A 17738-nucleotide genomic window follows, 5' to 3' on the forward strand; every position below is an offset into this window, starting at 1 on the left:
GTGTATTTAAAATACAAAAGGCTTGTTTAGCTTATACCTAACATAGCCAAAAGAAAAAGTAGAGCACAGAAGGTGACTGAATCGGTAATTCCCTTCAATACCTGCCATGACTCTCTGAAGCTTGTTGGTACTATTAATGTAAATTTCATAATGTTTCTCAAGCATAAAAATTAGTATGGAGTGATGAAAAATGTTTAAGATTTTTTTTTTCAGAATATGGATTTCTTCAGTTATAATTGAATATAAGAATTGCTTCTTGGGACAGTCTGGGAGTTTTACACCAGATTTAGTCCATTCTTAAAAGGAATTATTCGTGTCAAGGTGATTCTTTTTCTGTATTTGTTGATGAAAGAACTCAGCTTGCTAAGTGGCTGTTTTTTAGCTATGTGATCTTGCTACCACTGTGACTGAGCAAAATTTCAGGAACATGAGCTGGTTTTTGTATTGTTAGACAGCAGTGTGGAGATTCTTGCATTTTATCTACTTTGAATAATTTAAATAACAATGTTCAGCAGACAAAAAAATCTGATTTTAAGGGTATAGAAATGAGTGAAACAACGTTTAGCCAATCAACCCCAACATATTAAGAAGTCATCTTCTCTTTTGTGCTGCGCTGGAAAATGATCTCTGTGTTTCAGGTTGAGAAGTTTAAAATAATTGATTTTGAAAGGAAGAACAGGTTTCAATTAGCCTTAATGCAAGTTTACTCATTTGTAATGCATTAACGAGAGTAGATATTCCATACCCCATGTGTTATGAGCACACACATTTGAACAGACTGTGTTTCTATGCAACACATACATAGCTGATACTAACCAGTGGAGCCGATTTAGTCTCTTGCTGTCTGGGTATTTAATCAAGAGCATCATTGCAGCACATAAAAGCAAGAAAATCACATGGGTGAAGTGAATTAAGCTTTAATGTTTGAACACGCAGGAATTACGTGCTGCCACCTATGTTCAGATTACTGGTAAAATCAATGGTAGCATATTGATAAAGTCTCAGGTCGTTTTTTATCTTGCTTAGTGTGGGGATAGTGGTGGTGATGTCATGACCTTCTAATGGACCAAAGAACCATATTTAAAATGTTAATCCTGGTAAGAATTTTGTCTTTTGTGCAATAAAAGGTGCCTGCTCATTAAAGTAAAAGCTTTTTAACCCTTTCCCTCTGTGGATTAAGAGTCAAGTATTGACCGCTAAGATATCTGTAGTTCGGTTTCCCGGAGATAGAATAATTAAATGAAAGTCATAAGAGGAATTACTGTAATAATATTGGTAATGAATGATTCTCAGTATGAAGTTATTCGTTATCATGTTTCATATCATAAAATGCTGTGTTCACACATTCTTCTTTGGCTGAGGTAGTTTTCCTCTGACATCAGCATAATAATGAATAATTTTACACCACAATGTAGTCCATGCAGATTCACTGCTTTGTTGAGTGCTTTCTGCGCAGTTAGGCCTCAATTCAGGAAAGCATTTAACCATTTACCTAAATCCTTTGGCTTAATTCTAAAGCATTAGCTTAAATGCTGTCTTGAACAGAGCTACTTATTAGAACAGAGAACCTTAATAGTCACATATCTGTAACCTTTTGGGAACTTCGGAGCTACTGTGTCAGGATATATTTTTTACATCAGTCACAGCTATTATTTAAATAAGGAATAAATATTCATGCACTGTTACTCAGACCATTCTGTAATCTAACAAAAGATCTCTTAACATATATTTAGGTGCATTTAAATGCCTGCGTTAAAACATGCCAAGGTGTGAGTAAGGGGAAAATGCACTAAAAAGCTGAAGATGCTTGATCATTAACAGAACTAGTTCATAAAAAATGGCAAAATAATTGATGAAATGGAAAAAAAAAACAACCAACCAACAATTAAACAGCTTGATTCAGCACCTCGGCAGAAACGGTCTAATAGTTTAGCAAAAGGCAGCAATTTTCTGTCGTCTTATTTCATTCTGTAATCCAAGGAACTATTAACCTTCTTTAAAGGATTTGGATGGTTCAGACTGCTTTGTTTCTTTGATGTAAAAGCTAAAGTAGATAGATACATTACTATACTTAAGTAAGTGTCTTAATAAACCAAAAATTATTGATGATATATCTTAAACCATGATTTTTCTTTCATTTGACATATGTAATGTACAAAATAATTAAGATTTTTTTCCCACTTAATTGATTAAGGGAAAAGTTAGGAAAACAAAGCAAATGGCCTCCAGCTGTTCAGCATGTTGTCTGGAAGTTTGCTGAATACCAAAGCCTTAAATTGCCTTTTGCTCCTGGGAGCTTGGAAGGCACAATTTAGGAGAAGATTTTTCATTTGAGGGAAGGAAGTGGGGGTCTCTACAGATATTTCTTGCCATGTGGTAGGAAAAAGCAGGTGTAAACCAAGTTTGATTATGTTTGCTTCACTGTAAAAATTCTTGCAACATGTCTTTGAGCATAGATAACCTCTCAACAACTTTAGAGAGCAAGCTTGAGCAGAGGAGTGCTGTTAAAGAAATGACCATCTGATTAGGAAGTGTGCATCCCTAAAAACACAGGACAAGCTGAGCAATAAAAAAGTAGAAGATATCTTGAAGTGCAACAAAATTTTCAGTTCTACTATTTTTATTATGAGTCAAAATGTACAAGATTCTGAAAGGACAAATCTTGAGGTCTGTATTCTGTTTCAGTCAATCCTTTGCTAAACCTGTATTGCAGCCAGTAGAAAACCAGGCAGCCTTATTTGTCTAGGACTTTTTTATGTGGCAGCCTCCTTGGAGAGCTGGTGAGATTAATTTAAACAGAGATTTTAATATTTTTTTGTTACATAAGTGTTTATTTTGATTAAAATTAAAAACTGGGATAATGAAAATAAAGATCCATGTTTTCTCCAATGAGTAAATTTGTCTTCAAAAAAGAATCTTGTCTCTGAGGGGTGATGAGGTGCATTCTTGCCTCTGATTGTTACAGGTAGCAAAGGTGAAAATGTTCAGTTGATAAACATTTGAAGACCACTGCATTTGGTTATACACTTGTAATCAGCTGTATCATTCCTTATCACTCTTCTTCTAAACAATGCGGCATCATAGATTATAAATTACTATTTTAGCTGTGAAATTCATGGTGCAAATTGTGTCTCTGGTAGAAATTGTCAGATGTCAGGCTCAGAAATGCACAGGAGCAGGTAGTTCTCCATTTGTCAACCAAGCTGTACAACTCAGTGTCCACAGACTGTAGTTCACCAAATTCCAGAAGTTTCCAACCAACTCATGAAGAAAAATCCATCATTCCCTGCTAAACACAAAGAGCCCAAACCTCTGGCTATGAGAAATATTGGTGGCCGTTGTGATAATAAGCTGGGGAGGTGTGACTATGTAAGTATTTAGTGTAGTCTAGACATCTTCTGCTGGCAGTGTTGGGAGTATTTTGTTCGTCTTGATGGGAATTTGCTTTGGCCCAGGATGACTGTTCTTGTTGCTTTTCACATTGATGCTCTGTAACTGGGATTTGGCCCAGGCAACTAGTCTAAGTTGTATGTGCTGTCTTTTAGCCTCAGTTTATGTGTTTATGCCCCAATTATGTGCTTAAGCTATGAACACTTCATTCTTGCATTTTAGGGTTTGTTTTGTGTCTGTATTGCTAAAGTAGTACTTAATAGTAAGAATAAAAGGAAGAAATAATTCATTTTAACATCTAAGGAATGATGCAAAGGCTTCCCAACGGGCAATAATGGTTCTTGCTAGACCTGTGCAGTCCCTTCCTCACACGTGCCTTCTGGTGTCTTTATAATAAGCAGGAAGAAGAAGGGAGGGCAGGGGAAGAAACCTTTTGTTTGATTTGTCTGTGATATTCTCTGCTTCTAATCTTAAACCTTCATGTCTGTACTTTTAAAAATAGTTGCTATGTTTTATGCAGACAAGATCATCATTCAGTTGTGAATGAAACGGTTTCACTACAGGTTGAAGATTAGAATTCGTTTAAGATTAATTTGGAAACACTTTTAGGAAAAATGCAACAGGGAAATTAAGAGAATAGCTTCAGTTTTACCTCTCTGAAATTTCTGATTGATCTGATGCATTTTTTTCTTCCCCATTTTTCTCCTGTATGAATATTTTACACATGCATTTAAAAATAAACGAGCAGGTTTTGCACCTTTTATCAACTCAAGCTTTATTATAGTACTGAAAAACAGTTTCTATCACTCCTGAAGAGATAAGAATTCTAAAACCACATAACAGGAACCATGTTATGAGAGCTTCATAATTTTAAAAGGGGAGTAATATAAAAGCTGCATTGAATTCCAGCATTTGTCGATCTCATTCCATTAAAAAAAAAAATGTCCATGAGATCGTAATCTTTGTAACATCTTAGGTGTTTTACAGACTAATTGGCAGTTTATAGCACAAAGCTTTTCAGATCATATTTGTAGTTTGAATCAGGACCTATCTTGTTTATATGATACACAAAGCTTAAGCTAAATTTATGTAGGTAAAAAAAACAAAAAGTCCTATTGTTCAGAGACCATTTGTATCAAGATTAAACCTGATGGAAAATTTTATAGTCTATGTGTCTATAAGTCTTTAGAAGAAACTACAGGAATGAAAAGAAAAAATTTCTAACATTAATAATAGTCATGCTACTTGGTGCTGCTACAGTCTGTAGTCTAAAACTCTGGTTGTTCTTCTTTCGCTAGTTTACCTAACATATGAGAGAGACTAGTATGGAAGGGTGACAGGAACATTGTTAAATTGTTAGATTTCTCCATAGAACTTTCTCTAAAATGATGTCTCTATGTCAGGAAAGGAAATATTTTTCATATGGGTCTCTTAAATAAACAGAAGGCAATTGTGTAGCAAGAAATAAATTCATTGATTGAAGCCCGCTTTCCTGCTAGCAGATTGTCTTCAAATATATTTATGCACTTGTTAGCTATTCTAACTTTGTTTTTACATGAACAAGATCAAATAGGTTTTGAAAATGTATTTGAATATATAGGTTATTCATGTTAATAGCAAGTCATTTTCTTGTTATGTTTCTGGGTCTGTTTGTGTGGGTCTGTGGTATTTATTTTTTTTCCTCTACATTTTGCTCAAGCTATTTTATATTAAATCTGGATTCATTCCTTTTAGATGGAGGATGTGGATTATGACCATAGCTTCTTAAAACATACACAGAAATCAGAAATACCGATTTCGTCTTTTCATGGCAACATTCAAACATAAAAATACTGTGAAACATCTTGAGGATTAGTTTCATTTTATACACTTGCATATTGGGAAATTAAGGGGTAGATTTTACCAGTTACAAGTTATTAGGGTATCTGAGTCTCTAAATTCTAATTTGATCACAAAATATTTTCAATTAAGCTTGTTGATAGATTGAGAAATTAATAATAAACAGTTATAGCTTAATGTCAGAGAAAAGTATTTCTAATGCAACAGCAAGTGTAGGTGTATATGCAATAGATATAGGCACTTTTATCGAAATGTATGTTTCTTCTCAAATACTGCCTATATATTTACTGGTGCAAATCGATGCAGCATTTTTTCCCTAGGAGCGTGAAAGAGATGGAGGTTTCAGTTTACATGAGTTAGCCATCACTCTGCTTTTAATATATTAGTGGGAAAATAAATTTGCAAAGCTGACTTGCGTTATGTACATTTCCTTGTGGAAACAGACTGCAGTTTATCTCTATTATTCAGTGTGCAGGTCAACATGCTTGTTGGGCAAGTGTTCTTTTCTTTCATTTTGTGAGTGTGAGAGGCAAGACCTTTCTGCAGATAGGGCATTGTTCTCCATATCCATTAACAGATGTCAGCACATGCCTCGGGCAGGGTTAGCAAATACCAGTCACAGAATCACATTCCATCAAGGCTGATAGACTGTGTCTTCTGGGTTAAGACACGTGCTCAACACATGTTGTTGGAGTCCAGTTCAGACTCTTTAGCAGTACTCCTACCTGTAAGGGTTTTTTTATTGTTATTATTTTGTTCGGGGTTTTAAGAATTTAAACTCTGAATAGGTTGTTTTCTCCCAAATGTGTCTGACAGTAAAATGTGTTAGTACAACAGAGATCAGGTAAGACTGTCTTGCTTTTTTAAGAAAGGTGCATATGCTAATGAATTAGCAAACCAGTTTTTCTCGTATAGGCCAGAGGTAGCTGAGGTAGGTTTTGTATTCTCAAGCAAAGGCATGGAATAAAAGATGAAGCTGACATCTTGTGTGGTGTTAGTGTCTACAGTAGACAAATAGACAGTCATGTGTGGATGGTATTGATGACCACATTTAAAAATATGTGAGTAGTAATTACCAGATCTCCTCATTCCACCTCAGATAAAGTGGGATAAATGTTGCTGGTGAACTCCAGAGTAGTACTAATGTGAACACAAGTAATGAGCTTGTGTCCATAAATCAACTTAACAAAGAGACGGGCTTCAGCCCTGACATTTTGGTTTTGCAGGGTGGATAGAGGCTCCAAACACAAATCAGGCTGCCTTTAGTATCTGGTTGGGTGTGGTACCTTTCAGATTATGTTACCAGGGTCTACAACGTTGAAGTTTGTCCTGTAAGGCTAAGTGATGCCTTTGACAGAATAGTAAGTCTTCCTTTACCTTCCCCTCCCTGCTTCTGTCCTCATTCATCTCCGCAAGTTAAATGCCTGCAGCAATGGAAAATCAATAGGCAGGTAGAGTCTGCAGTCATGGGGATTAAAGCTATCAGAACTGGGACAGCTAAGAATGAGAGCCTGACCTATTTGGGAGCAATGCTGTGACTTGTTGTACCCCTTTATCACCCTTATCATCAACAGCATGACTGTGTCACTGAAGCCCCCAAGATGCAACGAGTGCTTTTCTTCAGAAGTTGCAGCAACATAAAATTCTGAGATCAGGTGAAAGTCATTTGTGCCAGCTTGGAACAAAGTTTACAAATGCAGAGTCTGAGGAAACAGTTTTAATAAACAGAAAGAAAAATGTCCAGGTCATCGATTAGGAAGTGCAGAATGATGGGAAGTTAAGTGGGTGAGGGTGTTGCAGTACTTGAGAATCTCTAGAGTACTCAGATTTATAGGTGGGAAATAAATGTTGATTTGTTTATTCCCTCCCTCCCTCATAGCTACTCAGGGAAGAGCAATTAGTTTCTATTTTTTAATGTTTGCATTATCATTGAACGTATATCTTTCTGTAGTGCCAGCTATAAAAAGTCAATACAGGACCCAGCTGTACAAATAAACAGTTATGAGCGTAAGGGGGAAATTATTAACAGTAAGTGGAGTAAACACATTTTTGCAGAATTTATTTCTTAAAGAGCTTTTAAAGCATAAAAAGAAATAAAAGATATGTCTGAAGTTTAAATTCAATGTAATTGTTAACTGTTATGATGCAACTGAAATTTTTGTTCAGCAATAGAATCAGAAAAAAAGGTATTTCAGATCTTTCAGATTAATGGAATTAACACAGTATGTGTCATTCAAAGAACTCTTACATATTAAATAGATATATCCCTTTCCCATTCAAACCTACTCCTTCCCTCCTGTGTTTTGCAGTCTTTATTGCCATGATTCTGCTAATACAAGCCGCCTCCTGGATTAAGGCTTTCTTTGCTTTGCAAAGGAGTGTTTCAGTCAAGGCATATTAGGAAGTTTTCAACAATCAAGTTTTATTAAAAAAAAAAAAAACAACAGACAAACAAAGCCCCAACAAAAATGGAGTGTTTGGTTTTGGTTTTGGTTTGTTTTTCAGAAAGTTAAAGACTTTTACCAGACTCTATTTGAGGAAATTTCTTCGTTCTGGAAGTTATGAGAAATAAAGGTTGTAACTGGTCATCTGCAGGATGGCTGTAAACTTCGACAGCATGGCAAAAATGAAGTTTGAGCAGTTACTTCAACAGTGTTGCAAACGTTGGCCAGTCCTATCTAAGGACAGTTTCCAGATCAATTGCCTATGCAGGCATAGGTGCTTCTGACATTTCAAAGGATCTAGTTTTTGTATTAGTACAGAATAAAAATAATTATATTGAGTTTAATATTTTTTGGTGAATTTATTCTGTTTTGGCCAAACATTCTTTGACCCTTTAAAGCTACTCCATGCTTAATGTGTTCTTTTCTTTAAAAACCTAAATGCTAGCTCTGATTTGTTTCATGTTTCTTCCCATGTTTTAGTCCCTGTAGTAGATGCACTTGTTTGTCTCATTTAAATAGGCAGTATGAAGTACCAGATACAATGGTAACTGATCAGAATCTTGTTACTTAACAAGGAAAAACCGTAACCCTCAAAATAGGAAGGCACAATGTCTCCCTTGTACCATTGGCTGATAAGAAGGGCATAAGATTCTCCAGGGAGACAAGCCACATAAAACTGACGCTTTTTCTCCTAAGTCCAGCTTAATGCAGCTCTGTTCTTTGATTTTCATTTGTTTGGCATTTTTGCTTTTGGATCCATCCAAGGAGTGTGAAAAATCTGCCAGGCGAGAGAGACATAGGAGGAATAAAAGGGAAAGGTAGATCTCCGACAGATGCATGTGAAGTGAAACGCAAGAAGATCACTCAGCTCTTTCAAGAAACGTGATAGGCTCTTGCAGCCGGTTGTGAAACAGTATATTTGAAGTCTGATGAACTCTTTCAAGTGCAGGAGCCTGATTCTGCTCAGCTGTGTAATTGTGATGGAAGGGAGCCAGCCGAAGGCAGAGACCTGGGTGCAACCTTTTGGGAGGCTTGTTCTGGCAGAGTGGGTGGGAGAGTAAAATGAAGGTTACAAATAATAAGTTTCTCTGCCTGATTGATAATGAACTAGTAATAAGTGGCCTTATTATAGTAATAAGTTTCCCATGGAAGCCTGATGATTGCAGAGAAGCTTTAGCTGAGTGCGTGTGACCACATCTTATTTTGATCAGCTGTAGCACAGCAAAGCTGTGTAATTATCATAATCTAACAATTAGCCTGGCATCCTTTCCCAGTGTTTAATTACTCCAATAAATGGTAATTGAATAGAGGACTTAATGACAAGAGAATAAGTTTCTTTCTGCATTGTGTACTTAACTTGCAGTCTTTTCTAGGCATAATTTTTGAACACTGTTTTTTTGAACAACAGCCTTGATTAGTTGTTTCTCTTTTGTTTTGTCAGTCAGTATTTTGCTTCCTACATAGTGTTTTCTCATGGTGTTTTGAACTTGTCTTAACTTGTGAAACTGTAACCTAAGGACTAAAAGGTCAGAGACAGCTCCTTTATATTACAGGGTTTTTTTGTTTGCTTGCTCAGGGTAGCAATATCCTGCTAGAGATCTAAAATGTCACTGGCTTGCTACTGTTAGCAAACCCACTTCTCTTAGCATCTGGAAAATGTTGAATTTTCTTTTGGTTTGAATAGAGCTAAAATTAAAATAGCTCTTTGATTACTTCATTGTTTGTGCATTAGAATCATTGTTGATGTCAGCAGAGCTATGGGAACAGAGTTTATTAAATGTTGTGACAAAGCCAGTAAAAAGAGCAGAAAAGCATTAAAGAGGTTATTTTTGCGTAGCACAGAAATAGCATCTTTAAAATTATCTGCAGCAAAATGGTACACTTAATCCCACAACCCCTCAGATAATTAACAACCACAAGATTTCCCCCATCACACATAACAGCTTTACATTAGTTGAAATGAGGGGGCTCGGACTGTCTAAAAGAGTGACGAGGCTCAAGTTACCCTGCTGTATTCCAGTCACAGCGTGTGAGTAAAGCTAGGGATGGTCTAATGTACTACACTTGCCATCTAAACAGAGTCAAAAGCTGTGAACAAGCTCGGTAGCGTGAAATGGTAAATAACTGACATCATCACATCCTAAGAGCAATTAAAATGCTGTCCTTTTAAAAGATATTGACGTTTTCCAGAAAATGTTTGGGGTTTGTGTGTCATTGCAGGTACAAAGACCTACTTTATACTCATCTCTCTGCTATTAGTAATTTAGGCAAATAGTTTCATAACTAGCTAATAGAAATAAGCTTAATTTTCAATCTATTTCCGTATTTTTCCAGTTGAAGCTTTTCCTGTGTCTACAGCATTTGGAAGAGATGTTTCTATTGTCTAATAACATTTGACCTACTGGTGGTTCAGCCTTTGTTGAGATACTTAGGGGATCTTCTCACCTGGCTGCTTTTTTCGTGGTACTTGTAGGAACGGGCTTCTCTCTGAGACCTCTCTGTCACCATTAAATTTAGTTAAAACTGGCTTTGTGGTTGTGAAAGTAAAAAGAAGGAGCTGAGTGACCAGCAGTTACAGGGGTATGTACGTGTGCTGCTCACAGAAGCCTTTTTTCCTTAGGAAACAGAACAAGTAACTTTTTGCTGTGCTGTTTCTGAAGAACTGTGGGTGATTATTGTTTGTATTTACCCCAAGGATAAATCAATTGAGTGAATTTTGTTGATGTTGCTTTGGATTCCAGATTATCATTTGAGAGCAAGACAACTGGTGTAAGGCATTCAGCAGTGACAGTGTCCTCTGCGCATTGGTGTTACAGGCTGTGCAGGCTCCAGGCAGCAGAACTGGGGCCGTTTGCATCTGGTCCCTTCTGATGCCAGACTGAAGACCAGAATTTCATAATTCATTGTTAGAGCAGTTATTTGAAGTCTTTTCTGTTTTCCAGTGAAGCCTTGCCGCGTGCATTTGACAGAACAGACTCCAAATAAAGAAAGGTTGACATAGTAAAAGGAACATTTTCCAGTACACTTATCTTGAAGTAGAGCATCTGGTGTGTCAATTTTACAGGAAGAGGTCATAGAATATAACTAATAAGATTTGTATGGGAAGCAACAAGCAAGAAGCTATTGAAATTTTTTATCTATCTAAATGATAATGGGCAATTAGTGTTACTTGTGCAGTTCTTAAACTGGATTTTTATAGTGTTTATTCCAAGAAAGAAAGGAAGAAAGAAACAAAACCAAACACACTGTTGTTGCATTCTAAGTATCTTTTTAAATAAATCACCACTTGTTTCAGTGACCAGCAAAGTTATTAAATTCAAGACGAGCCACATATGCTTCAGAACTTAAAATGATGAACAGAAGCATGCACACAGACTGCGTACTCTCACTTGTGTTAATGGATAAACAAAATATAGAAGGCATTAATTACTTTGAAAGTGTTTTGCTAGTCTTGTGTTTCTGTGGTTAAAATTACCATGAAGTTCTTCTCTGCATCCTGAATACCTGGGTATTTCACCAGTGGCACTTAAGCACAGAAACATTCATATGACTGTTTTTGCTGGAAGGAGCATGCAAGTTTTGTGCAGCAAGCTGATGTTTGTTGGTTATGGAAATGTTTAGGTTTAGAAGCTACTTAACTATCTGTCTCTGTCTCCAAAATGGCTTTTAGAGCTCTACTGCCTAATAGCTAGCTTTGTAGTATTCAGGTTTTCGAGGCACTGTTTGAATGCCACCTGACACAAAACAAAGGTTAATTATGTTTGAAGAATGGCTGTGTTTTGCTCTGTGTAAGCCAGAGTGTATGGAGACAAATGACGGTATTTGCAAGAAGGTTTGTAGATCCCGTCAGAGTTTTGGAGAAGCCTTTTTGGTTGGTTTCTACCACAACACAATGTTCTGTTATGCAAAGTCTAGATAGGACTGGTTTCTCCTTCGTAGTGGGATTTATGTAAAGATCGTGATTACGGCATGGTTTCAGAAGGGCATGGGAGTCTGGATGAGAATCTGCCAGAACAGGATGAAGACCTAACTGAGAAAAGTACATCAGTAGCATTACTAGAGGGTGTAGGAAAGCAAGCTTTCTATTCTAAATAGGACTGGGAAAAGGGACAAACTTCTTAAACCTTAAATGCAGTCATCAGGAGATCTGCCATTCCTGACTCTTTTACAAATATATGTTAACGGATTCCACTTTCCCCTTATGTGTTTTGGTCCTCAACATATCTAGGTGGCTAAACATTGATAAATGTTTCCTTTTGAAGTGGAACTTTTGTTTCACTCTAATACCTGACATTACTAATAATTACACTTAACACTGTTAAGTGTTTTCCTCTCGGATATGGTTTAAAATTCTTGGAAATGTGTTTCTGAAGTGCTTCCTTTAATAGCTTTGAGGAGTCTGAGCTGATGATTTTTTTTTTGTGAGTTACTCATGACCATCCCTTGCCTTTCTGTTCAGGTTAGAGGCCTTGGTGTTTCCTCTTTGAGAAGGTAAATACAACACACTGCCTTGCAGCTGGAGAAACGAGAATAGTCTCAGTTCACTCCAAGAGGCATGCTGGAGATGTCGCAGCCTCTTTTGCAAAAATAAAATTAGTTCTACATCTCTTCAGTACGCATGCTGAAGTTTTGATTACTGACTTCCCTAAGATATTACAAGAGGGGAAATAAATACCTGCTTTCTGCTTCCTAGTTGGTTTATAATCTCTTTTCAGTATTGCTGTTACTATATAGAGTGAAGACACTTCACTCAGAGCGGCTTGATAAAATACCTTGGTACATCTTTTCCCTGGAGCAGGTTCACTGCTGTGCCAGCAATATCGGCTAAAGGCCAGTTTAGATCACTTAAAATATGCACCATCTTCCTTTTTTAGACATGTAAATGTAAACACTCTCTAGCTACGGCAAATGACTGTGGAATGAAAATATTGAGAGAGCAGAGGAGCGGGGAGGGAAGGGCACTGGGATAAATAGGACTTGGTTGTGTGTTTCACCCTCAGACCCGCTTTGCAGGCAGTGCTTGCTTCTTTCCACGTGTTTGACAGGCAAGGGTGTACTGGGGCGGATGAAGACACTTAACTGCTTCAGCACTTAGGGAAGCAGAAATAAGAATGAATCTACTAAATTACCAGTGATCAAAGAGGACAGTTGTGTTGTGGTTTTGTTTGTTTAACAAGAATACAGTAGGGGACTTTGCCAAAAGGGAGTCAGGTGAGCTCTTTGCATGCCGTATTGGGTAGAACAGCTCACTGGTGCAGATTGCAAGTTTGATTTCATTGCTAACGCAGATTTAAGGTGTGATTTGTCTCTTTGTATTTATCATCTCCATTATCATAGACTGTGCGGTTGGGTTCTTCCCTTCAAATTCAGCTATTTACAGTGCAGACTGTCTGGAAAACGTCTGTCTAGACTGTCCTTTTGGTTAAAGGAGAGAAATAGCTGCTTCTGCAGCGTGATCCATCTCATTCCAGTGTACCTTGGGCCTAAACAGGCCGGATGAATTCTGGCCAGAGGAGTTCCTGTTTCTCTCTGTTGACTTAATGAGAATGTGGAGAAGCAGTTCACGTAAAGTTGTTTTTGTTGTAAAAGTCTAATGTTAAGGAGACCTCTCCGATCCTGAATGTCTACAATTACATAAGTGTAGTTCTGGAAGCATGTAGTTTCTGTCTCAAAACCGTAATTGTGCATTATTCTGAAGGAACAGGCTGATATAAGAGGCAACCTTGAGAATCCCTTGAGAAAACTGCCTTGTCTGTCACCTGCGTGGTTAAAAAGAAGCACACACACACGCATATATAAAAATATATATTCATTTTTACTTACTAAAACTGCAATTAAAACAAAAAAAGATATCATTGCCAGAGCGTGGCTTTCAAATTCATAACTTAGAAGGTACTCTTTTTCATTACCTATAAGAAATGGTATACTGTTAACTGATACAGAGGACAGACACCAATTTGAAAACAATACATTTTTGCAAATGTGTTAAGACAGTATCTGTTCCAGTGACAGGTTTTGAAAGCACTGGAGTACAAAAATATATATTTTAACTAATGATTTAGATAAATGTAAATTATCTTGGAAGAACTGTGGTTCAGGGAGGCTTTTCTATGTTACAGAATGAAACCATGAGGCTGTGCATTGGCTGAAATTATACAGATATATCATGCTTTGATGCGTGTTCAGTTTTTCCCCTTTAAAAAGCTATTTTATTGAAGTTAAATTATTGTAGGGATATGAAAAGGTGTAGTTTGCTCTGAATTTATCCTTGGAGGGCCAGCAGATCATTGCTTTTTCTCTGAAATTAGATAGAGGGATCCAGATGGCAGATTTCAAGCCCATCAGGTGTTTAAAATATGCCCCTCAGCTAAAAAGAAGTATTATAGTTAAATCTGTCATGGCCTTTTTATTGCTCTGTGGTACACTTGACAACTGCAGCCGCGAAAGAGAGAAGCTACTAGTAGCCCAGTCAGCCTGAAGTGGAGTAGGTCAGTGGTTGGTTTCTTTGGCTGCCCCAGGGAGTTTGATAGACGTACAGACCTGGTTTATGGAATCATTAAATCCATCATGGTATAAGCTCCCATGGAGGCAGTGAATTTGTTCCCATAGTTTCTTCCAGATACTGTGGTAGGCATTAGAGAAGTAATGTAAGTGAAATGTGGAGGGGGAAAAAAAAGGACACCCTCCCCACCCCCAACAAAACAAGAATCTCACATCTCTAAGGAGTCCTCAGTAATAATAATAGTAATAATAAAGTGCATCTGGGCTGGTGCCTTGTGCTGCGTTTCTCAGCTGGCACTCATTCAGAACTGTCACATTAGGCTGAGTGCTGCTAATCGTATCCCAGAATCCTTTTATCTGAACAGAGCAATGTCTCCACTGTGTACTTTTGGCAAAGGAGATGCACTGTTTTTCAAATATCTTTAAAAAGCGATACACGCTTTTCTTTGCATCTTGACAAACTGCTGCTATTCATGAAGAAAGAGGAAACCTGTTTGTGCTCTTGTAGTAACTCTAAGTACTTGCAGTCAAATCCGCTTTCAGCACAGGGGTGATTACTGCCTGATTCAGAGAGGAGGATATGTTTGGGTTATTTATTTGCATGCATTTATAGATGTTTATATAGACACTGATTTGGGGAGGCTGATACAGTTTTGGCTTCTTTGCTAATTCTTGCTCTTTCTCCAATTAAAAAATAAAGCAGATACTTGGTTTGTTTGTTTATTCAATAAACCATAGGGGAAAAAAAGTCTATAACTTTGTGTGTGTTAGCAACAGACTCATTTACTAAGGGAAGAGAGCAAAACCTTTATCCAGAAGGTTGTATGATCATAGCCCTGCATAAGCAGTCTCTGACAGCTCTGGTGAATTGTAAGGGTTATTTTTAAGAGTGAATATGCATGGCTGGAGTGAAATGAAGTGCCATTAGTGATGCCCCTTTTATGAGAATGTTACCCTGCAACAAGGTCATCCTGAGTTAACTGTGCTTATGTCTGAACTCTTCCTGTGATTTCAGATTCCAGCAGGGCGACTACCACATCGATGTCTGCATCAATGACTACCTAGATGTCTTCTGCCCTCACTATGAAGACTCAGTGCCGGAAGATAAGACCGAACGCTATGTTCTATACATGGTGAACTTTGATGGCTACAGCTCCTGTGATCACACCTCCAAAGGGTTCAAGAGGTGGGAGTGTAATCGGCCGCATTCCCCGAATGGACCATTGAAGTTCTCGGAAAAGTTCCAGCTCTTCACTCCCTTCTCACTAGGATTTGAGTTCAGGCCAGGCCGAGAATATTTCTACATCTGTGAGTATATAGAGATTTACCACTGTTGCACAGCAGGTGCAAGAAACCCAGCTAATTTTTCACCTATGCTCTGTGGAAACGCAGAGGGCCAAACGGTATATAATGCAGATGTCTTACAGTGAATGCAGGCTTAACTATCCCCAGATATTAGCTAGGAATCTAGCTAGTGGAAATGAGATTAAATCACAGCGTCTTTTCTCACATGAAATAGCATGTCAGCCTGTTCACTGAACTGTGGCTGACTTTTAAAGCAAAACACATTAACGTTTATTCCAGCACTCTGAGGTGGAGGAGGAGGAGGAGGGGGTAGGGGCAAGAAGGGTAGGATGGAAGCTGTCCCCAAATTCGAGGAAAAATAATTAATCCTTTGCATGTGAAACTCCTGGATTTTCTTATTTGCTGAGATGACATACTCTTGTCTCTGTAATATTTATCACCCAAGGAAAGTGAGGTCTGTGTAATTTGTAAGTGGTATGGCTGCTGATGTCCGTAGTCCAGTGGTATTTAAAATTGTAATTTCTTACGGTGAATATTGCTAGCATCAAGCCAAGTGGCTCCTTTTTTTCTTCCTTCCTGTTTTTTCCCCTCCTTTTTTCTTGGATGAGCTGTTTCTGTCAGCATGGGCGATGTGGGGTGCCATGGGAGCAGGTGGCAGGCAGGGGGTGTGAACGGGCTCACACACCTCCATGCCCACTCCCCAAAGCAATGGAGAGCACTCTCCCAGAGCTCTGCACTCCCCTCCACGGAGGCCTTCATCGGGGCTGTGCTGAGGACGAAGAGGAGATGCAGGATAACATCTGGGGCTAAGGAAGTGGAAACATCAGGAGGTTAAAAACCAGTGGGCAAAGCAAACTGATTCTCCGACTCCACTGTGCAGTTGATATTGCTTAAGCTGTCTTGTTTGTTTAATCCTCCAACAAAGATCTTATTTCATGAATTTGTTTTGTACCTGAATCGTCCACTCCTAACAAATTTTGACTGCTCCAGCAATATTTTTTTTTTTCTGGTTTTAGTGTTAGGCTAGAAAGTTGAAAGCTTTAGACAGACTGTAGATCCCAATAAATATTGCCTTCATATGCATAGCTGGCCTTTCTACTGTGAAACAGTCATTCCACCTCATTTCACCAGAGAAATCGAGTATGTATGATCCCTGTTTTAAAGCTTCATTTCTTCAGCATTGAGATTTTTCTTTTCCTTTCCTAAATCTACAGGGAAATACATTACTAGTGGACAGTTTTCCATTCATTTCTTTTTCTTCCAGCAAATAAAAACCTCTAATGAGTAGTTCAGCATCAGAACAGTGCCGCCTTTTTGTCCTGAAGCACAATAATAATAATAACTATAATAAAAATAATTTTAAAAGCAAACTGTAATGTTACTTAAAACTTTTCTTTTAGTATGGTCATGAGAAATCATGTAAAGATATCAGAGTTAAGTGGATAATGTTCTAGGATGAATAAATCTGTACTGTGTAGGCCCAGTCCTACTCGTGTCACTCACAAAAACTTCCCATTAACTTTAACAGAAATTTTGTGTCATTCAGAACTCACTATCAGACTCCCTGGAAGCTCTGGATTTTTTGGTGGTTTGGTTTTTTTTTTGGTTGGTTGGTTTCGGGTTTTTTTTTAATTCAGTTTCTGAGTATCATCAGTAAAACAAGCAGGAATACTTAAGCTAAGGAATGGAGTCTTTACGATCACATAGTTGCAATAAAGTGTAGCACAGGGCTGGCATCAGTAGCTGCAAGCATTTAAAAAAAATAAAAATTGGTTTTCTAAAATTTAAAAAAGAAAGAGCAATGTTTAATAAAGGTGGAAACCAAATATGCAAGTGAAGGAAAAAAATATGAAAAATCTCATCTTGGTCTCTCTAGCTAATAGCTTCATTGTTAGAACATACAAAATCCATTGAACTCTCAAGCAAGACATTATTATTCAAATACACCCAGGTTGCTTATGTCTGGTTTTCCTCATTTGTGGTTATATTCAATATTTCACTAAAAATCATTATGTATCTTCTATAACATTCATTTAACTGAATCATTTAACTGTCAAGGGCTCTCTTCAAAATAATTGTTCCAAAGTGCTTTAAAATATGAAGAGCTTTATGATATTCAACTGCATTTAGATGAAATTATTTTTTTTTAATGAAAGGTAAAATAGCAAAAAATTAGTAGCAAAGAGATGTTCATTTACTAGTAGCTTATTGGCCTGGTATTCACTGAAATTAAATTTTTAGGCATGTTTCAGAGACACA

The 17738-nt window shown here is 37.5% G+C and overlaps 1 protein-coding gene across 2 annotated transcripts in view; it reads left to right on the forward strand.

Moving 5' to 3' along the window:
* Positions 1–17738, forward strand: part of EFNA5 (ephrin A5) — a gene marked incomplete at both ends in the record, with an annotated part of 208357 nt that overhangs the window by 157808 nt on the left and 32811 nt on the right. For both annotated transcript variants that reach the window (XM_082498097.1, XM_082498098.1), the window contains one exon: positions 15190–15482. In XM_082498097.1, coding sequence (XP_082354223.1) covers positions 15190–15482 — 293 coding nt within the window. The remainder of the gene's footprint in view (positions 1–15189; positions 15483–17738) is intronic.

The sequence above is a fragment of the Vanellus vanellus genome (genome assembly GCF_965231255.1).
Source record: "Vanellus vanellus genome assembly, chromosome: Z".
NCBI lineage: Eukaryota > Metazoa > Chordata > Aves > Charadriiformes > Charadriidae > Vanellus > Vanellus vanellus.